This window comes from Xiphophorus couchianus, chromosome 13 (genome assembly GCF_001444195.1).
Source record: "Xiphophorus couchianus chromosome 13, X_couchianus-1.0, whole genome shotgun sequence".
Lineage (NCBI taxonomy): Eukaryota > Metazoa > Chordata > Actinopteri > Cyprinodontiformes > Poeciliidae > Xiphophorus > Xiphophorus couchianus.
Window position 1 is genome coordinate 22848319 of NC_040240.1, and position 26809 is coordinate 22875127.

At 40.0% G+C, this 26809-nt stretch overlaps 3 protein-coding genes across 5 annotated transcripts in view; all 3 read right to left on the reverse strand.

Annotated features, from left to right (window-relative positions):
• Positions 1–2329, reverse strand: part of dbpa (D site albumin promoter binding protein a) — a 40777-nt gene extending 38448 nt beyond the window's left edge. The window contains exon 1 of the mRNA XM_028036161.1: positions 1136–2329. Within this exon, the coding sequence (XP_027891962.1) occupies positions 1136–1331 (196 nt within the window). The 5' untranslated portion in view covers positions 1332–2329. The remainder of the gene's footprint in view (positions 1–1135) is intronic.
• A 3084-nt stretch (positions 2330–5413) lies between these two features.
• LOC114155885 (uncharacterized) lies at positions 5414–15429 on the reverse strand. 2 transcript variants are annotated; one of them, XM_028036021.1, is made up of 3 exons: positions 14798–15429; positions 14350–14452; positions 5414–11123 (listed from the first exon to the last, which is right to left on the reverse strand). In XM_028036021.1, the coding sequence occupies exon 3, from the start codon at positions 10693–10695 to the stop codon at positions 6544–6546; it is 4152 nt and encodes a 1383-aa protein (XP_027891822.1). In that variant the 5' UTR covers positions 10696–11123; positions 14350–14452; positions 14798–15429; the 3' UTR covers positions 5414–6543. The 2 variants fall into 2 exon arrangements, with proteins under 2 accessions (XP_027891822.1, XP_027891823.1); XM_028036022.1 differs by lacking the exon at positions 14350–14452.
• A 1094-nt stretch (positions 15430–16523) lies between these two features.
• Positions 16524–26809, reverse strand: part of shisa7b (shisa family member 7) — a 39138-nt gene continuing 28852 nt past the window's right edge. For both annotated transcript variants that reach the window (XM_028036413.1, XM_028036414.1), the window contains 2 exons: positions 21557–21938; positions 16524–20806 (listed from right to left, as the gene is read on the reverse strand). In XM_028036413.1, the coding sequence (XP_027892214.1) occupies positions 20350–20806; positions 21557–21938 (839 nt within the window). In that variant the 3' untranslated portion in view covers positions 16524–20349. The remainder of the gene's footprint in view (positions 20807–21556; positions 21939–26809) is intronic.

Consider the following 26809-nt stretch of genomic DNA (forward strand, 5'->3'; position numbering starts at 1 on the left):
TTAACTTCAAAGACAATAACTGGTGTTCAAAGAAAAATTTAAGAAAAGGTTTAACACCATAAACATTGAAGTTTTGGCAAAATGAAACAGGAAGTGCTTGTTTTGAAGAGAGAGCAGAAAACCGTTATTGTAGAGGTGTGAGCTTAACAGTGAGAGTGTTGGAGGTTGGAGTTTATTTTGTTCTGAAACAACCCAAAGTCATTAATAACAAATCTCAGATTATTATGAAGCAGTAATAGCCAAATTGGGGAATGTCCCTGACTAATAAATCAAACGACCCCTTAATATGCACAAACGTTGCAGTGTTTGGCTTCAGTTCTACTTGATGAAAGGAACAAAAACATTCAAATTTGAAAACTGCTGTTTACTCCTTTTACTGGCATGTATTAAGAAACAATGTGGAGAACGGTTATATGCTGTGCATAATGTTACTATAACATGTCTCTCATATACTACAGTGACTCAGAGGGGACAAAATATATCATTTATCTAAACAATTTAAAGTTACCTGCTTATTTTCTCCTGATCACAACAGAGAGACTATTCATGAGACTCCAGTTCCTGTTATCTGGCTAATTTAGCGACAGCATGACTGCTGAAATCACACTTGCAAGCAATCCCTGCTATTTAAAATAAACAATACATATTATCAGTAGTTGTCAGGAAAAAATGCTTACATATTTCATAGAATCAATTCAAATGTCTCATTAATGTATTACGACTGTGTTTTTTTAATCATTTCTTTTAAATATGGGAGGTTAGACCAGCTAGGCCAAATTATCTTAAAGACAAGTTTAGTTTAAAGAGTAAACTTGGGTATAATTCAATAAGATGGGTTTTTTTAGTGGTTAAATATTCAGAATTCATAAGTATTCATTTAAACAGTCACATGTAAATAAAATAAATGCAAATTGTTACAACTGTTTTTGTTAGATTTTATCGCTTTGGATCCATTTAATGCATCAAATAAACACCTCATATCGCATCACTGACAGGTGTTTGAGAACTTTTTGTTCTTGTTTCCTGCTCATTTCTGTGTGCTATCCCAGCACTGGCTCCCTGGTTGAGGTGTTTCCCTTTAATACTTTCCATGCTTTTAGGAAGCCCTCCTCTGCACTCACGTGCACCCACTCACCCTTCATCTCGCAGCAGTCCTTGGTGACCCTCTGGTCGGCCTTGATTGGCAGCTGGAGTAGAGACTTCAGGTTGGTCATGGAGGTCAGGTGTCCGCCTTGGGGGCCACTTCCAGCCGGGTTGCTGGCCCCAAACTGCGGACTGGTGGCCCCTGCAGGGAGATCCGGCGGCAGGAGCTGCGTGAGAGGCCTTGACATAACTTCTAGGGAAAAGAAGGAGGAGGAGGAGGTGGAGGGGGTAGGTGGAGGGAGGTGGAGCGGAGCAACCTGCAGAGTTGGAGCTCAAGATCAAAATAATCCACTCAGAGATTGTAGTTAACGCGCGTGCCGTAAAAAAGGCGAGCAGACAGGTGAGGCGTGCGTGAGATCTCCTCTTGAAATCCCGCTTTTCCCTCGGCCCATGTAAAATGTGCAAAAAGAAATTAAAATTTAAAAACTGAGGGTGGTGGGTTGGGGGTGGAGGGGGGGTCTATCTTCAAAATGGCAGCATGCTGAGCAGGTTTAATTCATCCCTCTGGAGTTGCTGTCACCGCGTTCCTCTCGAACGCAACAAACACCGCCGCACTTCTGAACGATTGACCCAAGTCCTCTTCGAGCTTGTGGAAACAAAACCGGTCCAGCTCGGCTGTCAGCTTGACAGAATCCCTAAAAATGTCCCTCCAGATAGAAGCAACAAACAGTGACAGTAATAATAAAAACAGAAAAGAAGGCGTCTGACTGTAGTCCCGTGCACTGAGAGAAGAAAGATGATTAGAATCAGCAGAATATGAAGAATCGGCGGTGGGAAGTCTCCCGGGCGGAATAATCCATCAAATCTGAGGTGAAATGATCGAAATGATCCGATGATAGAAATAAAGAGAAATAAAGAGATTCCCCCCGAAAGAAAAAATAATAAAATCCAGTAGTGGAGAGAGCCAGCTAGATGATTGCTCTTATTTTCCTCTCTCTCGCGCGCTCCCTCCCTCTCTCACCTTCACGCGCACATACACACTCGCGCATTTTTTTCCTCGGTTTTCGCTTTTCTCCCTCCGCCTGTCAGCTGGAACCAACACGGGCCGCTCGCGTCACGTCACTGCTCACGGGGGAAAGGCGCTCGGAGGCGTGGATCGTTTGCATACGTTGGCCACGCCCACAACCCCAAAACAACACCCTCCGACGTACTTAAAATCGACCCTTGTGCATTCACGTACACGGATAAAGTGGTAAATAGGAGTTTTTTCCTGCCAGAATGTAAAAATACATTTTTTTTCTTGTTATTGTTGTATTTCTTTTTTATTTACATTTAACGAATATTTATTTATTCTATCTTTTAAATCGCTTTGCACATTTTCACATATTGGACTTTTTTCTAAAAATGTTTATAAAGCAGAAAGTGAGGTGGAAACTTACATATTCATACTTATTTATCAATGCAACTCAGTTGACTTTGGAATTTTTTTTAATGCAATTTAAAGTTTTTAATTATTATTTAGTTAGCATGCAGCGGAACGTCTGTGTGCCGTTTTTCCATTGTATTTTCTCGGGGTGAGGGTTGAGAAAACAACAAAACAGCAACTAAACAAGTCAAAATATGTTTGTATGTCTTTTAAGACAATAACAAAAAAATTTTATAAATGTTTAGTAATTGTTTTATTTTCTTATTCATTTCTGTTAATATTTTATTTTTTTAAATTTTCCAAAAATGCTAAGTTGATCTGTTTAGATCTTAGTAACATGCGTCAAACAGAATATTTTCAAGAGTTATATGTCTATAGCTTCAGACTTGTTTGCAAACTGGATTGAAATGCATGCAATTTAAATTAACTATGTCCAGTTCATTTGAATCACATATGATTTTAATAACAATTCAATAAAATTGAAAAGATAAACTATTTTTTAGTAAATTATTATTACTTTTTATTGGAAAGAAAAATAAAGGGAGTTGTGCATTACCAACAACCAGAGTCTCCACTAGTTTAAGGGGAAAAATTGAAACAAATTTACAAACACTAAACTCCTATGTATTTATGTTTCAGTATTCATGGATAGATTTAGATTTTTTTTTAAACATGAACTATTAAAATAGGCAGACATACATGTTTTTTGAGAGAGTCTCAAATATTTGTGGATTTTAGCTATTCATGGACAGTTGTGGTCCCTATCGCTTGTGAATATCTGGGGTCCACTGTACTTTATACAAGACATATTGAAAAATACATGTGAAGCATGGCACTTTTGGTAATAATTTTCTGCCAGGTAACTTATTTGGCCCATATTTTTAGATATTATGAGCTGAATATACAGCAGTCTAAAAGAGATGAAAAAAGTTTACAAAGAAAAAAACATTTTAACATGTCTGACTTCATTATTAACTTTAGGAATACTTAGTATACAACATATTATAAAACCCTGTCATCTTTCCAGGGTTTTTTCAGCCGTTTCTTTTTAACAAGATTTGTTTTCTCCAGTTTTTCTTGAATGCAACATAATTAACATAAGCATGGCGCCTCCTTGAAGTTCCAGCCAATAGCGAGGGTTTGCTGGGTCGGTTGTGCTCCAAACATCGGCCCCTGAGCTGATTTTTCACTCCACCCCTCTACTCTTTTCTCACGCTGTCAAGTAAACAGCAGGACACAAAGTCGACGCAAACACCGCGGACTGAGAATATATCATGAACCAGACGCACGACGACGACTCTTTCGCGTTTGCTTTTGATCGGTGCCTTCAATTGAATATCTGTATCCACATTAACGAGTCAAAGAAAACAGATGTAGCCACTTCGCATAAGTGGAACAATATGATTTGGCACATTTAACGCCGCCGAGGATACCTACACAAACTCCGATGTGTTTTTTAAGGTTGTGTTTTACAGCATCTGAATAAAAATCTGTGATATACCCTTTAATCTCGTTTAAAAAGACCGTTTGAGCGGCGGTCTGTGTGCTCCTCGCGCTCTCAACTCCGAACAATCACATGTCCTTCGCACGCGCCTCAGCATTGCCTACCGGCTACAGCGTCGCACGGCCATTGGCTGAATCTGGGTCACTCGCAGCCGATCTTAGCTTCCCATTGGTTGAAAATAGGTCAGAGTCCCCGCCCAAAGGTTCCCCCCTTGCTCTAGCCACGTGAGGTTTGTTTAGTTGTTTTTTTTTTTTTCTTTGGAGGCTCAATTAAAGATCACATTTACACGCTTGTCGACTTCCTCAAACTAAACGGTTTAAAAGGATTTAACATTCAAATAAGACTTTACAGAAAAATAGAAAATAGTTGCAATTGTGATGTTTCTTAGATACCATAAAGAAAAAAAAAAGTCTTGTGTATGATTTATAATTGATATTTTACCTGTTGCATTTTGGCTGTTAAGTCACATAATTTGATGATGTACACTATATTACCATTATTGTTAATTTTGTTTTGACATATTAATTTTGGAACTTTTTGTATGAACCTACATATCAGATGCTGCTGTTACACCTGAATTTACCCTGTGTGAAACAATAAAGGATATTTCGATTCTATTCTAAAGTGCGCTTACGGCAAAGTTTTTAGACACCATCCTTTATTGTCCCTGAAAAAATGTATGACTGGAAAACCTGAAGCTCTAAGAATTTCCAGACTAATACAGCAGCTGTTGCACCTGTTTTATGGGTCTCGGTGTCAAATTATATTGCTGCTACACACTGTATGCATAAGGAAACACAAAATGATCACTAGGGCCGAAATAAGACTGCTTTACACACACTTTAAACACCAGTGTATGTACGTTGAAATGTTTTACATCAACAGCTTTGTTTGATCCAACTTTCACAAGAAGTTTCAAATTGAAATTCTATGGATTTCTTCGAGCGGTAGATGGTGTAAACAGCACCATCTAGTGGCTCATTATTGGTAATACAGCACACACAAAAACTTGCTTTAGGCTGCATGATGGCGCAGACGTCTGCATAGTTATAGCTCGTCAGGATGGAGGTCCTGGATTTGAATCCCAACCTTATGGAGCATGTATGGTGTCTCCCCATGCATGCATGCGTTCTTTCCAGGTGCTCTGGGATTCTCCAAACAGTCAGAAAACATGAGCCTTAGATTAATTGTTCTCTTTAAATTGTACCTTGTTCTCCTGTGAGACTAGTGACCTGTCCAATGACCACTGGAAATGGGCACCAATTCAAAGGCATTCAGAAATGACACTAGCAAATGCTAAATAAAGCAACAACTTAATTAATACACTGTATAAATTATAAATGTAGAAATACTATAAAAAGTGAAAACAATTAGATTTACCAGAATAAAACTTAAGAAAAGACATTTCAGGTGTTTATTCAAGGTTTTTCAACAACTCACTTTTAGGCAAAGGATAGTAATTTAGTCATATTACATGGTTTAGTTTTACAGAAAAAAAATGGATAAGCACTTCTGGACAGGACCTAAATAAGAACTATGTGTACACGTTTCTGTTACAAAAATGGAGCCAAACTGTGTTTGAGCAGGTAAACGGAGTTTCAGGTAAAAGTAAGGGAGGGATGATCACATTGATACATATAATTATGATTTTACAAACAACGTCTCAATTCGTCCCCTCCCACACTTAGAATAGCAACGATAAGATAAATGAAAACTGGGAGTAAAAAACAGCAAATAATATTTATATATAATAAAATATAATACTAATTGTACAGTACACTCGTTATTTCTGTTGTCCTTTTCATATCCTGAAAGAGTTAACAGCTTTAGTCATGTTTGTGTTTCATTCACACATTTTTTAAAAAAAGTAACAAAAGTAGTGTACAGTATAAAAACGGTCGACTAAGCTTTTGTGTTTCAGCTTCTTTTCCGTAAATCACATAGCATCAAGCTGTGCCACTTTTGTGAGCTACTTGGTATTAGATCCTAAAGAGATTAATTTATATTAAGGGGAAATATCTCAGCATAAAATGTGAATCTGTTCAGTGTAATAAACAGAGCATTAAATGAGGACTACACAGTATAACTATGAATAATGTGATAAAGAATAAACTGGTACATCAATCAGCCCTATGATAAACATCCGAATTTTGTTGATGCACAAACACGGCAAAAGGGATTTAGAACAAGACAAACATGATGGAAATTACTGACAATTTTCAAACAGATGCTACAAAAAAAAATATGATCTTTAGTTCCTTTACCTTTGAGGAACAGGAGGCAGATAGTTTGGGCGGTTTTGATTTTAGGCCTTTAGAAGTCCAAGTCATTTTATTAACCACCTCTGCTGTTGTACTGGGATTGTTTAAAGGCTTGTCCAGATAAGGGAGTAGGGATAGTCTGGTAGTTGAACTAAATCTTCCCCTTTCAGTCCCCACCCTATTTTGTTAAAAACGTGCTAAGATCTTGGATTATTTAATAAAATATAAACATCAAAAAACAATCTAGTCTAAAAAAAGAGACAGTTTGTTTACTGACTGTACTCAGTCAGAACTGTTGATCTCTCAGGCTGGGCCAGACCCAGAACTGTCAGCGGGACTGGAGCGTGGTCACTAACTGACACTGATCTCATCCTTGTCAGCTCCCAGTTTTCAGCAACACTGCCAGTGCTCGCCCCCCGGCAGGAGAACCTGTGGCGGGCCAGGAGACATGGGTTCCAGAAGCGATGTTGGCATTTGTGGCACTGGAATGCAGCCTGCTTGAGATGGCGACTCCTGTGTTTCAAGGCTTTGTGTAATGAAGTGGTGCGTCGCCCACACACCTGGCACCGCAAGCGGGCGTGACGCCCTGAGTTTCTCGGTGGGTGTCGGACGGCGTGGTGCACCAGCAGGGAGCCCTGTTTTGCGTATGTGGCACTAGGGCAAATGGGACAAGGAAAGCGCTTGAGGGGGACATCCATAGAGGTGAGCCCTGTGACTCTGACCGCACCCCCGCACCATGACTTTACTTTCATCACCCCCCCTTTCATCCTCAGCTGGGTCAAGAGCTTTTTCCTGTTGATGTACGCCTGCAGTCTTCCCTTTTTCCTCCTCAGAATCATCAACTTCTTGCGAGTGTCTTTACTCAAAGGAACTCCCACCAGCTTCCCGTCTCTCATGATGCTGTGGATTACGATGCGCCGTTTTTTCTTTCGATGCTTTCTTGTCTGTCCATGGCGCTTTTGGAAATTTTTTGAGCGGTAGTGAAAAGGGTGTTGCAACTGTTGTTGTGGTTGTTGCTGCTGCTGCTGCTGTTGTTGCTGCTGCTGCTGTTGTTGTTGCTGCTGCTGTTGCTGCTGCTGCTGCTGTTGTTGCTGCTGCTGCTGCTGCTCAGCAACTCCCTGTGGGATGTGGGATGATCCAGCATAGTTGGAACCTGAACCGGAATCATAAAACAGTGGAGAATATCCAGAGGGTTGAGACTGGTTGACACGTTGACCGTTGCGGTCAATGCCATGTTGTGACAACTTGTGTCGCACCAGGCTGTTGGAGTAGGCAAAGGCTTTGCCGCAAACTTCACATCGAAAGGACTTCTCCAGGCCCACCCCACCGCCGTGGACAGTCTGTTGATGTGCTGTCAGGTGGAAATAGTGTCGGAAAGACTTCCAACATACTGTGCAGGTATAAAGCCGCTGAGAGGGAGTGCCAGATGTTGGAGACTTCTCTTCTTGGGAGCATGATGAGAAGTAATCCGAGTTTCCAGAGTTGGCAACTTGACTGATTGCAGCAGCAGCAGCTCCACCTTTTATTCTCCGACCCGTGTTGTCAATTTCCCCTTTTCTGTGAAGCTTTCCATGCCGAACAAGGCTCTGTGCATAGGCAAACAACTTCCCACAAAGGTTGCATTTGTAGTTCTTTTGACCAGAGTGTACGGTCAGATGCTTAGTGAGGTGAAAAGGTTCTCGGAACATTTTTCCACACACTTCACAGGCGTGAGGTTTCTCTCCCGTGTGAACCCGGTTGTGGCGCCTCAGTGTCTCCGCCCTTCTAAAGCGTTTGCCACAGATCTGACAGCCATACGGTCTCTCTGAGCCGTCCCCTGGAGGCGCTGGACTCCTCCTCCTCCTCACAATAGTGTTTGGATCCCTTTTTTCTCTGGGCTTTCGAGGCCTCCGAGGCTTTGTGTGGGGCAGGTTGGGGTGGGTCAAAGGCATGGTGGAACCATTTAGGCTAGTTGATGATGGCCCGCTCATGTTTCCAAATCCCAAACCTCCCAGCAGACCTCCAATGATGTCTCTCCTTTCGCCTTCTCGACTTTCCGAGTTAATGTCACAGGAGGCGGCAGCGGCAGCAGCAATGGCTGACATTGCACTGCTAGTGACCTCATCCTCTGAATCATCCAACAAGGAAGACAAGGGAAGGTGGGGCTGCTGCTGTTGTTGGTGGTGGTGATGCTGCTGCTGGCTCTGAGGATGGGGATGAAGAGTTGGAGCTAAAGGGGCTTTCCGTAGAGTTTGGCCAGTCATTTCGTTGCCTAATGTATTCTCTGAGGAATAGAGCGTGGAAGACTGTGGACGCCTGTAATCGCCGACCCCACTATTGTAAGGCGCCTGGTTCTGGTATCGATTTCTGGAATAATCTGTTGCATACTTGTCATCTGTCATGCCAGCCCCATCAGTTGAAATTCCTACCCCACTCTCTGAACTATTTCCCATTTTACTGCTGCTTGGGTTGGATGTTGTATTCCCCCCACCGCTGGACCGATTTTTGGAGCTGCGGGGAGGTTTGCCACAAGCACCCGAAGCAGCATGGTTGAGCAGAGAGGTACTCTCACGGAAACAACGCCCGCACGCCGGACAACGAAATGGCTTCTCATCATGAATCTTCTCATGTCTTGTAAGCGACTCCCGGCGGTTGAATGACTTTTGGCAAATGCTGCAAACAAAAGGCCGGTTTTCTGAGTGGGTGACACTGTGCTGGATAAGGTGACCTCTCTTTTTGAACCTCTTCCCACACTCACCACAGCAGAATATCCGCTCTGGGCTTGGAGAGTTACAGTCCGACTTCCTACTTTGGCTTTCTGGTGTCAAGCCATGGCTGCGGAGATGCCTTCGAAGGCTGGAAAGGTGAGTGAAGGTTTTACCACATTCACCACAGTGGTACAGGGGTTCTGGTTCAGGCTGCCCAGACGAGCTGCTATGACGTTCTTGTGGTTTGGACAATTGTTGGTTGCCATTGGCTACAAGCACAGAAGTGGAGCTAGAGGATGTGGAGGCTGATGAGGATGATGAGACAGTGGAAGATGACTGCTGCTGAGAGGAAGACGAGAGGAGAGAGGAGTGCTGTGTCTCACTTCCAATGCCACTTAGCCCAACACCCCCGGATCCCCCTCCCACAAGGCCTGAAGAGGAGCTCTGAGTGTGCCCACTTGAGCTGTTGTTATGGCAAGTCGTTACACTGCTGCTGGTGTGGCTGTGACCGCTCTGACTGTGGCTGCTACTTTCAGATTTTCTCTGGGGCAGATAACCTGCCATTGCCTTCTTCCTCCTGCTACCCCCACTTGAAGCAGATGCAGACGAGTTGTCTCCTGATTTTGCTATATCTTCTTTAGATAGAGACAGATGCAAGGGCAGGGGGAGGGGAAGGCCCGCCTCCTGCTGCATTAATGATGCTATCTGGTTTGAGGAAAGTACTGGAATGCTTTGGAAATCAAAGCCACTCAGTGGGGCAGGCTGAGGGGCTGGGTGCAGGGGGTGCGGGTGGTGAGTGTGGCTGTGTGGATGAGATAAGGCATGAGGGGTCAGCTGTTGTTGTTGCTGTTGGGTCTGGGGAGCGGTGTGGCTATGAGAGGAGTGAAGGGCAGGAGGAGGGGCCAGGGCTGAGTTGGATTCAGTCGCCCCCTGGCCAAGACCTAAACTAAGGTGGTTGTGAGTTCCCTGCTGGACGAGGAACTGCTCAAGGCTACTATTTGTTGGAACACCAGACAGAAAGTACTGGTTGGCAGCAAGCATGCAGCTGAACTGTTGGTGGAGGCTGCGGGGATCGGACTGGCCAACCAGGGGGACAGCAGTGCTGCCAGAGGGGTTATTAGAAGCTGAAGCTGAGGTGGAGGGAGAAGGTGAAGACGAAGACGGACCGGGTGAGGGTTGAGGTACAGAAAGACCCGGATGCAGCGGAGGAGGGGGTGGTGCAGGCGTGACCCCAATAACTCCAGCAGCCCCTCCACTGCTGCTTCCAGTGAAGTCAAAACGCCCCATCCCAGAGTGGAGCTGCTCCTGAGCAAGAGCTGCCTCAGCTGGATGAAAAGGCCGCAGAAACTGGGGATATCCGGATGAGGAACTCCCACTGCCACTACTGCTACTGCTGCTAATCTTACTGGACTTCCTGGAGCTGTGGGACGATGAGGACGACTGGCTTTGGTGGGAGATAGATGGAGGAGGGGCGCTCATTTTGGCGAATAATGATGAGGAGTCAGCGAAGGCATTGCTTCGAGAGCTCTGGAGGGATCCTAGCCCAAGACCGGACAGCAGACTTCCAGAAGTATCAGCAGAGGGTTGGTGCTGCTGCTGGAGCTGCTGCTGATGCTGCAGTTGGACTTGTTGGTGGCTCAGTTGTCGTTCCAAGCCAAGCCCTTTAAACTGGTGGGCTTGGTGTCCACTTAGCATCTCTAAGATGTCCATGGGGTACTTGCTGAACTGAAACATCTTTAAATATGGCTGTGGCAAAATGTCCAGAGGGCAGAACTATCTCTTCCACTAATTCTATAAAACCAGCAGAGCCTTTAGTAACCTCTGGGATAGTAAAACTTTTGTTTCAGCCCCAAGCTTTGAAGGAGCCACTTTAGTCCAACAACAGTTAATGCTTCATTAGTTCTCATAAATGTTTCACTAAGTTTATTTTTATTATGGGGTGAAGCCTTCAATTGCTTCAGGTGGGAGGTTATATAAAGGGTCATAAATAGAAAATTTACTAAATTACATAAAAGTCTGTAGTGTGTCTTTAAAGTGTTCCATTTTCTTAAGTTGAAGTCAGGCCAGGCGGTCCCACAGAGTGGAGTGTGTTCATTTTTCTAGAGGAGGATTAATCATCTCTTCAACAGTTTTCTGTCATCATATGAAAACCTCTGGGTAGCCTGAAGAAAAGAAAAACATGAAATCATTAGTGATTCTGTGCTTTGATTCTGATCAAATGAACAACACACAGAATGCAGTTAGTGACTAAAGCTTGAAGCATAATGACTCAATAATAAATCAGTTAAAGTCAATGCAGACAGAATCCTACCAGTTTCAAATTAAACAAGCATTTTTGCAGGTATTTTATTAAAGTAATAAGAAACTTACTGTGTAGTTTTGACACCTAGTTTAGACCAGAATGTTTTTGTCTTAGTGTAAATCTAATAGCTTTAAATATTTGAAGATAGATTAGGTTTTACACAAGTATACAGGTAAGATATTTTATAAAATATTCTTTAAAAAGCATGTTCACATGTCCTCTGTATTCATTTATTTTTAGGTGTTTTCTAATCATAGTTAAATTAAAGGCATAGTTTCTATGCTACTTTTTTTCTTTGCTACTGCGATATGTTTTTGATGAAAAATATACAAGCAAGAAATTTAGCCTAACATGATGGATGGGTGATATGAACTTTCTATTTTATTACAATATTTTGTGGAAATTTTGGGAGAATAAAAGAAAGGGTTTCCACTTTTAAACAGGTTTCTTCAGGACACCTTAAAGAAAAGAGATTACTATCACTAAAACGGCATTTAATATCTTTTTAAATTTATTTATTTTTATTGATGCTGTCCTGGAACAATAGAGAAAACTATTCTGACAACACCTTCAGTTTTGGGGGGTTTTCAAACATCACTAATTGCTGTCTAATGTCATAATAAATCAAAACTTATATCATGATTGATAGCAATGATGTGACATTTGCCTATGAAACCCCTAAACACAATGCAATAAACAATCAACCACTTTAATAAGTCACTTTCTTTCAATTTATAGAAAAATAAATTCAATTGCAAATAAGACAACTCCAAACTATATACTGTATATATAACAAAATCATAGACCAAAGAAAAAAAACTAATTCTGTTTCTAAGCAGACACTTTGCTGTTAAAATGACTCCCTAAAAATTCATATACAGTGTTGATGTGTATAAACATCAACAGCAATATTTCATGCATACTTTGATATGTTTTTGATACAAATTACATGAAACCTCCAGTGTTTTTTGAGACATGGCATATCTCTGCTAACCAACTAGAAATGAACTAAACTATCAAAATCATCTGACCATCAGTCCAAAAGTTTGAGCCTCAAATAAACGACTTACAGAGTGAATGACAATTATCTCTAAGAGCCACTAGCAATATACAGTAACCCAGTAATCAAATGTTGACTGAATCCTTTGTGTGTCTTTGATACGGTAATAACTGTAATGCAATACATTACCCGCAAATCATAACTGGCTGAAAGTTAGAAAAAGTAATTATTTTCATTGTAACTGTCACACCATACCCCTTCTTCTTCTTCTTCTACCACAGCAGTATCTTTGATGTAAATCTTTTAAGTCATCTGCTCGTGCCTATTAGTCGTGACTTTTCCTCCAAATGACACACAAAAAACCATCCATCATGTGAGGGTTAAATCAGCGCTTATTTCTGACCTTTCTCTAGCTTTCTGCAAAGCACTCGGAATGGAAACGTCTCCCTTGAGACAAAAAGCACAGAGGCCAAACAGTCTTGTGCGTGCTGTCACATCTGTGTTCGGTTTGAAGCTTGGCGGAATGACAGCAGAGGCTCACACAGTACAGTTACATTACTTTGAAGAATTTTGTGACAATACAGCATGAACTTTGTGCTGAAACAGCAAAAAAAAAATTAAATAAATAAAAAACTGCTGCCAGAATCCACCAGGAACATAAGAGAATAATCATATAAAATCTGAAATTAAAGGGAGCAGTAATAACTGTAGGAGTAGAGAAACGATGGGGAACAAATATGGAACAAATGCTACTACTAACGAGAAATCTGAGCTTACAGAGTGTAATCCCGAAATTAGGATTTTTTTTGTCTGATTTTAATTTTCTAAAACCACAAACAAATGTTTATTATACATTCAATAAAAATGTTTTACCTACATACGTAATTAGCGTGGTCAACTTAATATAAGAGGTACAGCTAAAAGATCATTGGACATACAATGACAGAAAATAATTCACATATAAACACACAAAAACAATCAGTCTGGTTCTGGTCTGTTTTCAGATGATAGATTGATAATAATGGTCTAGATGAGGCAGAGTATGTTGATCCAACAGAAGCTAATGGATTCATATTAATTATCACATTAGACTTTTTACACAAAAACATATTTTTATACAATACTAATGAATTGCAAATGTCAGAGCTGTGGAGCTGAAGCCACATTAAGACAGGATGTGCATCTCCAATATACAGCACTGTTTATGAAATCCAATCAGAAAGCGCCCACTCTGGACTGTAAACAGTGCTCACCAAAAACAATTAAAAATTGTGATGAAAGAAAAATGCTTGAGGGAAATTGAGATTAATAATGTAATCTGTGTAATCAAGTGGTCTCCCTGAAGTATGACACACTACAGAAGTTCAGAACAGAAGAAAGAAAAGATCAAACTGTTGCTGAGATACAAAAACATTTGATGCAACTAAAAATGTGGCTAATTTTGTAGTTAGTTTAAAAACTGAATTCCAGTTTAACACGGTAGTATGTTGAATGTGACTCAGTATCTTCATGTAACAGCAACAGCTCATGCATTAATCTAAAACAAAAATCTCCCAAAATGTTACCAAGTAAACATTTTGATTCACACCTGCAGAGTCAACGCAGTTTCATAGCATCACCCAAACTGTGCCAGCAATGACTGATGACATTGTTTCGCCTTGTCTACAGATTTTAGTGGATATGAATCACCTAAAAAAAGATGACTAATTTAATTTCTTGTCAAAACAAATTATACTTCTTCCACTGCAAGATAAAACAAAAAAGGCAAGCACAACTGAACCTGATGGGTGTTAAGAGGGAAAATTAGGGTCTTGTCAGAGACTCCAGCCTCCCTTCACAGTCTCCATTTCTCTGTGGTGTTTTCATCTTGTCTGAGCTGCAGATTAAGCGCCACTCTTTTCAAAACAAACATGCAACAACTGTTCAGATACTTGCAACATGCATTGATTTACGTGCTGAATTTGCTATCCATTCACATATTAAACCTCAACATTTTCAGTGAATGATACACTGACAACAACAGATGGAAAGATTTCTCTCTAGATCTGCAGCAATGGGACTGTTTACATGAGTGTTTGCATCTCACCGGCTAATCCACAGATCCGAAACTCCAGCTGCGTGTTAAGAAGAGAGTGGGAGAAAAAGAACACATCCCACTCTGTCCAAACGGGATATCACAGCTCGACAACCTTAAAAAAATAATCATATCAGGGGTTAGGTCGGACAAATAAGTCAGCAAACCCTGCTAGCATCTGCCAATAACCTCGGCCAGCTAACGTTGACTGCAACAAACGCTACTCTACCGCAAAAAAGACATACAATCAAAATGTAGTGCCTTTCTATGAAGTGCAACACTCAACTCTATGTTGTTTTGAATTATATTTTAAGCGCTATGTAAAGCAAATAAGCAAATACAATTCAGAGCAAGAAAACGTTTTCTAGTCAGAAGCTACATGCTACCAACTTAGCAGAGCCGTTAGCTTCTCTATGCTAATGTCAGTCCTGCTGGAAGCTGCTTTTGTTTATGTTTTTACCTTCCAAAATACGAATCCTGGTTGGAAAACGCCGCTGGGAAACCCGGCGGTAAAAGTATGAGGGCATGGGGGAGGACGTGCGCTCTGAAAGCGGGGTCCCTAATGCCCGTCACCGGGGCCTTTTTCTCCATCCGTGGAAAAGCACCGTGAAAGGCCCGGGATCTCCATCTGCCCAGGAGGGCTACTGCTGCTGCTGCTTCTTTTCTCTCGCTAACAAAATCGCTGGCCTGCTCCCGTTTTGACCATTGTTTGAGTCCAAAGTCCTACACCTCGACTGACTCACTGCCGCTCAACGCCAACTCGTCCTCCTTATTTTGTCTCGGTTGTGGTTTTCCTGCTTTTCTCCCTGGCTTCCAGCATCCCTCCCCGCCTCAGCTGCTTTAGGTGTCCCCCTCCGTAGACGACGGTTCCCCCGATGCTGCTGCTGCTAGCGGTAAAATGGTAGTTTCCTGTCTGCATAATGGTTCCGGGTAGAGCCAAGCAAAGGTAAGTCTGTCCGACTGGAGTCACAGCTATCAGATCCGATCCAGCATGATGCTCATGAATTAATGAAGCTGTGTGTGAGAAAGGCTGTGCTGGTTCATGCATCATGCAATAAAAATATAATTGCGTGCATTCTGACACTTTGTGTCATCAAGCTCCTGGGTGTGTGTGTGTGTGTGTGTTTTCACACCAAGAGTGCAAAAATGTTAATTAGGCTATTGAAGATGCCATCACGGCGCATGCCAAGGAGCATTGTTTGGTGTGTCAAACAGGTTTGTGTGGTTGGTATCTTTTTTGCATTTCAATGAGGTGTTCTCTTATTGAGCACTCATGGAAATAACTTGTTGAATGAACATTAAAATAATGCAAGAAAAAGGACTTTTTTTTTCAACAATTTACACCGCTTTTATTATAATGTGCCTTCGATTATTTTTCTCAGAAGTGGGAATTTTCTAAATGTGAGGTCAAAAATAATCAAAGTGATTGATCATTGATCTTTTTGTTGTTGAAAATTTTCTTTCCCATTTAGAAATACAGAAAGCCTCCAAAGTCAGAATCCAAGTAGCAACACATATTTTCTGTATACAAATGAACTTGTTCGTTATAAAGTGCATTGAAATTGTTTTTTTTAAAATGTTTTATGCTAATTAATAAACAGAACTGAAGCTGAATTGAACAACCCAGAATAAAGTGGCTGTCATCCGTATTGCTGCGTTAGATTTCTGCTGGAAGTCAGAGCTTGGATTTCTTTCTATGGGATTTTCACTCTTCTGCTCAGGAATACAACAGAAATGCTGATACTCTGTGAAAGTTGGAGGTTGCATACTGGATAAAGAAAGACAAAAAAATTACATTGCAAATATGCAATATAATTCAGCCCTGTTAAGACGGGAAAAAGCAGTAAGAAAGAAGCAGACTGTTCCAACATAATTTAAAATGTTTTATGTTGAGCAAAAATATTGTTTAATTCTGAAACAAAAATGCAAGTCAATCTTTTTTTTTAATCTTAGTTGAACAAGCCATTTTTCAAAATAACAAATTTACATGGAGCCTTAAACCAAAGTAAATGAAAATCTGAATTTTTAATTTATTTTCATTTAAACACCTTTGCCTTCGTTACCTTTTTTTATTTTGAGTGTGCAATATTCTTCCTCTTTCCTGCTGTACATTCCCAAGCTGTAAAACTGTAAAGCATTTTTTTCCTAATGTAAAACATACTTTGAATCATTACAGACCAATTAGATTCAGTTGGATAATTTTTTATTATTATTTAAACAGTATGATTTCTACAAATGCAAGAATTTCTCACCAATAACAAAAGGGTTGCACATCTGTGAGACCGTTGTCGGGATATTCTTGGAAATAGACATATAAGGGAATGTTCTAAATAATTTATCATACAGTTTGAGGTATGCAGAGTAGCTTTGAGAATACAAATATGCCCATGCCTCCCCTCCCCCCATGTGGTTAACACACTCACACATAGATACAGGCACACAGCTTCATCAGGGGAACTGTTAACTCAACATGGAATACAACAGTAAACAACCTTTGAAATTATGAGGAGAAATGAGTGAGACATCAAAAGATTGAATTCATATTTCATTGATTTTTACTCTGTTTTTTTAAAAAGCAACTAAGGCAAGACACAACATATTCTTTTCAGTGACAGCAGTTGTTGCTTAAAAACATTTAAATTAGGTTTGATCCCCCTGCAAGAACTGCAACTTTTTTTTCAAACTTCTATGCCCTTAAAATTCTGTAAAAATGAGCACGTAGGAAGAAGCTGCATTAAAAACCTAATCTGTCAAACATCAGCGACAAACTGATGAACCATGCGATAAATCAATGCACTCGGCTATTACAGGTCCCTATAACTGCCATTACTTATCACCATATAAGTCTTTAAAAAGGTACATTTTGAAATGTTTAAAAAGTCCTTGCTTTGGTGAACACAGCTCAAATTGAAGGGGTGGGAGTGATCAATGTCCCTCTTAAAAAACCAGTGACATTAAAAGGGACAAAAACGGAAGACCAAAAAAAGCACAAGCAGGCTGATATGAACAACAATTGTATTTTGGATCGAAGTATCATCTTCGTGATCGATTTCAGTCAAAATGAGTGTCAGCATTCCTATAACAAAAATGACAGGGATTCTAACACACGGGTACGTAAATTTTAAACAGATGCATGTGCAATTAGGTACATACACACCATGACATCGTAAGTCAGCAGTATGACATCTCTAACACTGGCTGCTGACATCATCATGCGGTCCGTCTTTTCTCCATGATTGCATCGGCTCTTTTTTGTTCCCGTGATTACAACGGTTTTGCTTTTGTTTTTATGAGGGTTTTTTTTCAACTCTACTAAAAAGTTGTAAAATTGAAATTTCTTCCAGGCATATACATTAAAATTCACAGAGATTAAAAAAATAAATACATGTTTAAAAGAAGAGATCATGATAAGAGTGCTCACTTTCTCATTTGGGGAGGTCAGGTTTTTCTTCTTTTTTTTTTTCCTTTTAAAATCAAACCGTTAACACATGAGAACATAACATAGAACACTACAAGTGGCTGGCAGGAAGCATCACTCAATCAGTGGTATCAGTCTTTATCAAAGTATAACTTCACTATGAAAAAGAAACCCAGCCAGTATGGCCAGAAGGTCCATCTTATCGGCAGAGAAACAAACAAAAATCCAAAAATATGACATCTTTATGGAAAGCTTCCTCCCCCATAGCAATATTCAACAAAATTATATTTTTACACAAAGCTTTTTTTGCAGAAATCCCCTGCATGTTTCTTTTCTCTTTACACGTGAAGAAATCTGTGAAAATAAGCACGAGCATGCCTCCCGACAGATACAAGAGATGAAAATGAGAAGCAGACACTGTTTAGAGCACAGACACACAAAGATAAATTCAGTTTAGCCCTTAGTGTGAAGTGTCCATTGTTCCCCCGCCTCGAACCCGTCTGCCTTCCTTCCCTTGGTGCGAGGTGAGCAGCTGAACTTGCAGGAAGCGTGTGGCGTCTCGGACGAACGGGAGGGTCTGTTCTATGCCAGTGCGCTGCAAAAAGAAGCCCTCGACTTTACAAGTTACTTGTGAAAAGTTTGAAACATGGCCGGGGGATGTTTATTCACAGATCGGTTCCTTTTAATGAGAGGTCTAATTCAAAACATTCTCACTATTACGTTTCATAAATGTCGTACACTCACTAGAATCCACTGTACAAGGCTTTAAGTTAGCTTAAAACATGGTTACATACTGAATGGTAATTTCAGGGCCCAGTCACACAGGCATCACTGAATTTGTTTAAGTACCTGTAATAATTTCAGACTCCATCTATGCTGCTACAAGTATTTCACTTGATATGTTGCGGAAAAAACAGTTTTTTTTAAAGAGCTTTTTTAAAATTCTCAGTCCAAATAAGAAATTTACCTTATCAAAAAAAAGAAAGAAAAGAAATCCCACACTGGACCAATAGGTGCCAGTATTGCTTACATTTTAAAAAACATAATACGAAAGGAAGAACAATGTGAGCTGGATATTGATCATTTTACACTTATGTAACTTTTACAGCTCACTTTACACCTGACGTTTTGCGATTAAAAGAAAACATGTCCAACAAATGATTTTTTTGCGTGATTTCATACGTCTTTTAGGAGTTGATGCATTCCTGCTTTGACCAGTGGTGATTTAAAGTAATTTTCTATAATTTACTTTTAGTCTAAAAGACAAAAAGGTTGTCATATGATATTCTAAACATGTTTTTATCCTGTTCAATTAAATACAGCAAAATTAAAAACTCAGTTCTTGGGCTCATGAATGCATCAATGAAGATCATCTTGTATTTCTCATTTGGAGTAAAAACTACTACGTGTAACATGTTTTCTATTTGTTACATGTAATTGTTAAATTTAAAAAAAGTCTACATAAAATTATCTTCCATGTGTTAAAGTCCTGAAATTGAACATGAAAACTGTCAGAATGAAACAAAAACTGTGAATTGGCACTAGCCGGTCAAATCATGATCCGTGCATCTTAATCATGTGACTGAGATTTATTGGAAACAAGAAGAGAATGAAACATAATGAACATAAAATAAACATGGCAGAAAAACCTATTAAAATTTTTCAGACAACTGATATTTTACTTTTTGACGTGAGACTTGATTTATTAAAAAGGTGAAGTATTTATTTGGAACACTGGCTTGATTTTGTTGTTTTGTTGTGAAGTGCTGGTGTGACTGGGCCTTTGTGGCAGCAGCATGAGTCGACGGTGTTGTTTTTATTTCTAAATTTCTAGTCTTGAATTACTGAAGCTGTAAAGTTGTTGTCAGTTGTTGTCAGATGACAGTTAACTGCACTTGGCTCGAGTGATTCACCAGTTTTACATTAATAGTCCAATCACAACTACAGAAAGCGATGATCGTCTAATCCAGCCTTTAAGTTACAAACCAGCTGGCTTTGAGGATAAATACGTGTTTAACTAAGTATACACAAAATCCTACAGGGCTCAGTCATGTTAATGTAATCAATATCGAGTTATTTTCATACAAAAGTAACTTGTTTGGTTCTAAATATTGTTATAAATACAACAACAAGCAAACCTGTCCCTCTCCAGGCTCGGTGCTCTTCACCATCCACAGTGGATTCAACGACAGATGAATTTCTGCCAGAGCACTCGAGGACTCAGAGGACAGTGCAATAAAACTCAAGGACTACTCAACAACTCGGTGGATATCCTTCAATAAAAGTCACAGCGAATACCCAGCAGCCTCTGAGTTGCATTTTTTTGCTCTTTTTATGAGGATTTTTTTTTCTTCCTTTTGCAAAGAATGGCTGAATATTCTCTTTTTCAAAACATAAAGTGACAAGAGGAATATCGGTTGGCTTTACTAACATGAATGGTGTCATCAACCATTGTTTTTGGAGAGAATTTTTTTAAAGGTTGAGCAGCCAGCTGGGGTTAAACTCATTTCTGTTTCTTCTTCATCTCTCTTCTTTATTCTTCCGCTGATTGGTTCCTCTCCTCATCCTTCATCTGTCCTTCTCCTCTCCTTCTCTCACACCGTCACCTCGTTCTTACTTCCAGTCCGCAATCCCTGCCCTCCTCCGCCTCCGGGGATGAAGTGAAGCTGTTCGATGGTGTTCTGCCTTTTGTTGGCAAAAGCCATGCGCCGGGCGCTGGGTTGGCCTCCAATTATCCCCGCTCCTCCTCCGCTATGGCCCCCGTGGGAGTCCCAGCCGCCGTGCATCCCCATCACGGGCACAGCTGTGGAGCCGCGCTCGTGGTCGTGGCCTGATGTCGGGTGGGAGTTCATCTTGATCATGTGGTGGCGGTCCATGGACGGCGTGGCACAGATGTTCTGCTGCGACTGGGCCTTTTGGTGGTGGCTCAGTCGGCCCATGGTGGGAACCATCCCGCTCCCCCCCCCTCTCTCCATCGTCCCCATCGGCAGACCCATCGTCATCAGGCGATCCTCCAGACGGTCCGGAGAGATGAGGAGACGCTCATGAGACCTGAAAGCAGAGCGCCATTTAATTTGACTATAAACATGGCCAGGACATATACAGTGCCACGTCCTTCTAATTTCTTTCCATGGAGGAAAGAAATTAGAAATTTGATGAGTGAATCAGTTTTTCTTAATCACATGGATGTTTTTATTAAATGAAATGCATCAGACTTATAGGCGCACCAAGTTCTCAAAAAACGGGATTATTGAGTTTATTGCATAATAATGTAGATGTTAAAATACATGTAATTAATTAATCAGCATTAATGCGATAAAGTTCCAATCTTATCCTTTATATATTTAATATTGGTTAATATCGGTTATCAGACGGATAACCGATGTTGCATATTTCAAGATTTTACTTCTGTGACTAGAATCGAATAGAAAGAAAATACTACATTTTAAAAGGTTCTTTATGAAAGCATTGATTTAGGAGTAAACACAGTTATGCAACCAGATTATTTAATCTTATTTCTTTTTTTTCCTCAAACAGATTTGTTCATTTTATCATCTTAACTGACAGGCTAAAATTTCTGTCTTGGAAGTCCACCGGTGTACGTCTTCACCTTGTCAGACTTTTGAAACTTTAATGAAATCGTCTAACTCCTGCCTGATATTTCTCACAGTCTGCTTCCCTTTGCTTTCCTTCCTCCATCCTTTCTGGATCACATCTCATTATGATCTGTCTTCCATCTTCTCTGATCTCATTTGACTCTCCAAGTTGTCAGAACTGATCATCTCCTGGCTCTAAGCTCACCTGCGGAGCGTCTGTGACGTGGAGCTCCTATTGGTATTCATCATGGCTTTATAGTACTGGTGCTGCTGGTTCTTGTTCAGGCGGGACAGGGTGTTTCCCTCCCCGAAGGCCAGCAGCTGGTCCTGGGAGCGGACGCGGCGAGGCGGCCTGTCAAAGGTGGAGCTGGTGTAGGGCGTCTGGGAGGGAAGCGGGTACGGGTTCGGGGTGGAGGTGGGGATGTGGAGGTGTGGACGGGATCCATGGAGGGGCAGGGTGCCCCTGGATCCCAGTGTGTAGTCGCCCCCCCAGGGCAGGTGGTGCTGCGAGGAGTGGAAGGAGGGTGGAGCGTTGTTGGAGCGACGTTTGTTGCTGTAATAACCCGAGTACTCATCAAGTTCTTTCTCTGTTGCATAAAAAAGGGAGAGAAAGAGAATTTGTTAAATGTAAACAAACCATTCTCTTCGATGATAGATAAGCTGATAACATCAGTTATTATCTTCAAACTGAGATAAGTTGTTTCACAGTGATCTCAGTGTGACTCATCTTATCCATGAAGTGGATGTTAAGTAAACATTAACAGCATCTAAATGCATTGTAATTTTGTTCTTTTTTTTTTTTTTGCTAGTTTAAAAGTTTAGGCGTGGCATTTATACAGCTTTTCCAATTTAAAGCCTGGAAAAGGTTTAACAAGCAAGATGATCTGACAAAAATAATGATAAAAATATTTGTAAAGTTTTACTGTTTTGTTATACTTGTTTGAAATCACTTAACAAATTTTAATAACAAAAATCAACATGAGTAAATTCAAAGTGTGGTTTTCTTAAGACAATACAATTTGTAAAGGGAAAACAAGCAATCTAAAGCAAAATAACCAACATGACGTAATTATCCTCTCGTTAAATCATGAATTAAATGTGGTTAACCACACTTCCCAGAGAGTTCAGTTTCACAAGCCAGATCTACGCCTGACTGGTTCCAGAGCCGTAGAAACGACTGGCAACATGAAGCCAACTAAAACTTCTCAAAAAGGGACACATTATGCTTTAAGTTTGCCTTAAGCATATAGTTAGACCTCATCCTCAAATCTTCTAATGTGTCTTGGTGGTCTGAAAAAGTGAAAAAAACTTAACACCATGGAAAATAACTGACTGCTTGGTATAAGCAAAGCGACTAAAGGGATCTTCCCTTTACAACTATTTTGGTCTCCAGTGACACTGACAAGAAAGGCAGAAAAAATAGAAAGTTGAAAAAGGAATTGCAGAAAAAAAGTAAAGACGAAAAGAAATTAAAGACAAAAGTGGCAAACCTTTAGAACAAAGAATATGACGTAAAAACAATGGGGAAAGAAATGCATGGAGTGTGGCAACAGCGGGGAGGTGAAATTCTTTGAGAGAGGAGTATGGGCAGCAAACGAGGAGATGAAACGTAGATAAAAAAATTACAACGAGGCATAAGAGAATAAAACATGAGAAAAGTCCATGTAAAAAAAGCACAAAGTAACAGAGGTTGAATGAGAAAGGACAGCATAGAGAAACAAAGTCAACAGAGACGAAAGTCTTCATTAATGGAGAAATAACAGTGTTTCTGTGCTTTCTGCTCCATACCCCGAGTCCGCTTTAATCTTCAAAGTATTTCCATGGAAGCAGCTCCGCAAGAGCCAATTTAAAACCTGACCTTTAACCAGCTAGCTCTCTACCTCTTCCTCTCCTCTTGTCTTTTTTTCTCTCACCTTCTCAGGCCTCTTCCTTTCTTTCTATTTGTTCCTCTGCCTCCATCTCCCCTTAATTTCCGCCAAATGTGGAGGTTTTCAGTCTACCTTTCTTTTGCCTCATTTCCCTTTTTTCTATTCTTCCTGATGATCTCATGTCCTCACTCTGGCCTCCCTCTTCTCTCTTTGCTCGCTCTGTTTAAGGCCAAATTATCTCGAGGGTTTTTTATGCCTGGCCGCGGACAAAGAAGCCTTTATCGATGTCGTTTCTGCAGGGAAGCACATCAAAAGCAGCAGGTTTCATTCAGCAGCAGCTGAGTGGCCGTTTTTCATCCACTCTGTGTCATTCTGACATTTCACTCCCATCCTGAAAAAATAGTTCCACAAAAACTGTTTGATGAAAATAGGGGGGCTGTTTTGCAGAAAACCAAAAGCAATGCTTTAATTCATTGTGACAATGATTCACACTGTCTGAAGAGGTGCTATGCCAGCTAACGCTATAGATCAGTCAGTTCATGAGATCTTTACTCGCAATTAACTCACAATAAATTAACATGAATTCACATCATCTACAGTAAGTACCTTCAAATATTTTACAGTCTTGGATGACACAATCAGTTGTTAGCTAGCACTGCTAGTGCACCTCATTTGTTTTGATCTCGCCTTTTTAAATCTCTGTCTGTTTGTAAGCTTAGAAAGATGAGCAGAGAGACGTTGGAGTAGGGGTTATGATTCTTATGCATTATAATCAAAGGAATCCATCTAGTAGCATAAAAAAACACTTTCCAAACACTAATTAAAGATAAAAAATATTTAATAATATATTATTTTCAAAACATTCAGCTTTATGGGACTGATAGGACAGCTACATTTTCACACTTGGGTGAATATAAATGTTTGTTTTTATCTGTAGATGTCTAAAACTATATTTTGATGTCCATGTTTGGCCCTAATAAATGGAAAATAATCATGCAGAGAGTAAAACTCAAAATTACTGAAATTTTATACCTCATGTCCATCAGAACTAAGCAGGCACAAGAGCACACTGACACTTTACAAAGAAATTGAAAAATAAAACCTGTTTTTTTTTCTTCCAAGATTTGCCTGTTGAAAGAAATAATGTAAACAGAAGTGGATAATATGCACAGTGCAAAATCGGACAAATTCTTAGCTAATCTCTTAAAGAGTTTATTACTTAAAATCACACAGTCAGGGAATATAATCAGATTTTTTGTGAGAAAAAAATATCAAGATAAATATTTTCATTGTTTGTTTCTATATGCTCATAAAATCTAAATGTACACACATATTAACCACTGTGTGACTGTTTCTAGCTATGAAACGGCGCTGTTATAGACTCATTACATGGAATTCAAACAACAAAAATACCTCTCAGAACCCTGCTTGGTATAATTTAGCAATTTTGTGTGATTTACAGTCCCTGAGCACTGCAAGCAATGCATTTTTAGTTGTTTGTTTATAAAAAATTCACTTCTAAGAACAACGCTGTTTTGGATAAGTACAGTTTTGTTTTAGGTGAAACCAGTTCCATGACTAAACTCTGAAATTATATCCTTTACCCACCAGGTAAACTAATAATATTTATATAAAGCATACGTGTATATTTAAATGTGTCCACAATTTGATCCACCCTCCATTAAGCTTTGTGGCAACATTTAACATGCTATTCATTTTTCCCCACTAGCTACTGTTGTTATTTGTGGCTTTTGTTAAGATCCTTCATTGTAAAGAGTATAATCATTACCAGCCAAAATAATAGATGAAAGCAGCTTCAATAGAAGTATAAACACACCAACAGAAATGTTGTTCAATTAGAAAAATAATGACAGTGAAAGAAAAACTTATGCAAAAGTTTCTAAAAGGGAAAATATGGAGTCTATCTGATGGTTAATTGCAGGAAAGATGCTGACTATTAATAACTACTCCACACAAACCTCTGTTATAAATATGATATGTAATATATAAAAAACTTTAAGCATTATTTTTAATTGTAAGCAAATCTGAACTACACTGTAACTGCCTATAAGTCGGCATAAGCCGTATAACTATTAAACTAAAAATGGGAAAGGAAAGGCAGAGTAAAAAAAACAAGAAGAAAAAAACTAAGATGCGAATTACTGACTGGAGTCTTATTTTTGCCAGGAGTCAGATCATCGGTTGTTGAATATGAAGAGACCTTTTTACCCTTCTGTATTTATGGAGCGTTTCCCCTTTTGACTAAATCGAAATAATAAAGAGCCTGCTCTCGATTACGCCTTCACATCATTCCAACCATGTAGCGCCGTGCTCGTTGAACACAGACTCATAAGGGTCGACCCTCATGAAGTAACCATCCGTCACAGGCCTGCAGGGCGACTCCCCTCCCCCCTGCAGTCCTCGGCCATCACAGAGTGAGTGAAGTAAAGGAAGCAACTGCCTCGAAAATCATTTCCTCCTCATCGAAAGCAGCCAGACCTCTGCAGATGTCCCCTCCCCCATCTCTTTCCACAAGTGCCTTCTTCCACTTTCCTTTTTTTTCCCCCGAATGACCTCTGCATCAGCATCTTCCTTTATCTTCTACCTTCATACCATATCGTCACTCACCCTGACAGCGCCTCTAAAATCCCCCTCTACTCTCTCTCTTCTGATCAACCCTTCTCTCTAAATTCACTCGTTCACCCTTTTCACTCCCATCCTTCTCATCTGTGCCACTCCCTGTTGTTAGCTTTATACTGCAGCTTTTCTTTACCACTTTCAGTCAAGCTTTCTGTCATTTCTTGACATATATCTTCCTGGAATGATCCACAAAGAATGCAGCAGATTTCATAGCAGGATGATCAACAAAGCTGCTGACCTACAGTAAATGGGACTTTTATATAACCTGTTTTGCATCCATAAATCAGTACATTTATAGTACGCCGAGATGTACTCCCAACACTGGCAAATAATGGAGCGCATTATACCAGCAAGCAAGAACGAGTAAAACGAAGCAAAAGCGCCCACGTTGCTCTTTTCCACTTGTTCTGACAGGTTAAACTCAGCATTACGGTCGGTCTGACTGATTCTGACATTTGTGCTTCCACATTCAAATCCTCTGCATGTCTCAAAAATCTCAGAGAACAACCTTCGCGTACATTTTTGCTGCTGTCTGAATTCTAGGAGGAGATTCTACGACTTTGCACTTTTTGCCACTAATCTTGCAGCATAGTGAATAATGATGATGGGGAAGAAAAGCTCCTATGGGAGGAGGGCATTTTTCCATCAACAAAAACACACACTTATATACTTCGGTGACCACAAATAACAACCACTTGTTTTATTTTGATTTTTCATACATTTTATATTGATGATTTTAGCCAAGCAAAAATCTTCACTAGAGTAGACCACTGTATAGTAGGACTGTTTCCTAATTGATGAATCACAGAAAGCATTATCAATTTATAAATTTCATCATTGCTTCATAGAAATCTTGAAAATAAATACAATAGCTTTTTAATAAGTTTTTGTTTACATCAAATAAATGTTTTGTCACAGAACCGTAGTCATTTTCCCAAATTTTTATTCCC

Coding starts and splice junctions, on each gene's coding strand:
- LOC114155885 (XM_028036022.1), bottom strand. CDS start 10,695: ATGTTTCAGTTCAGCAAGTACCCCATGGACATCTTAGAGATGCTAAGT.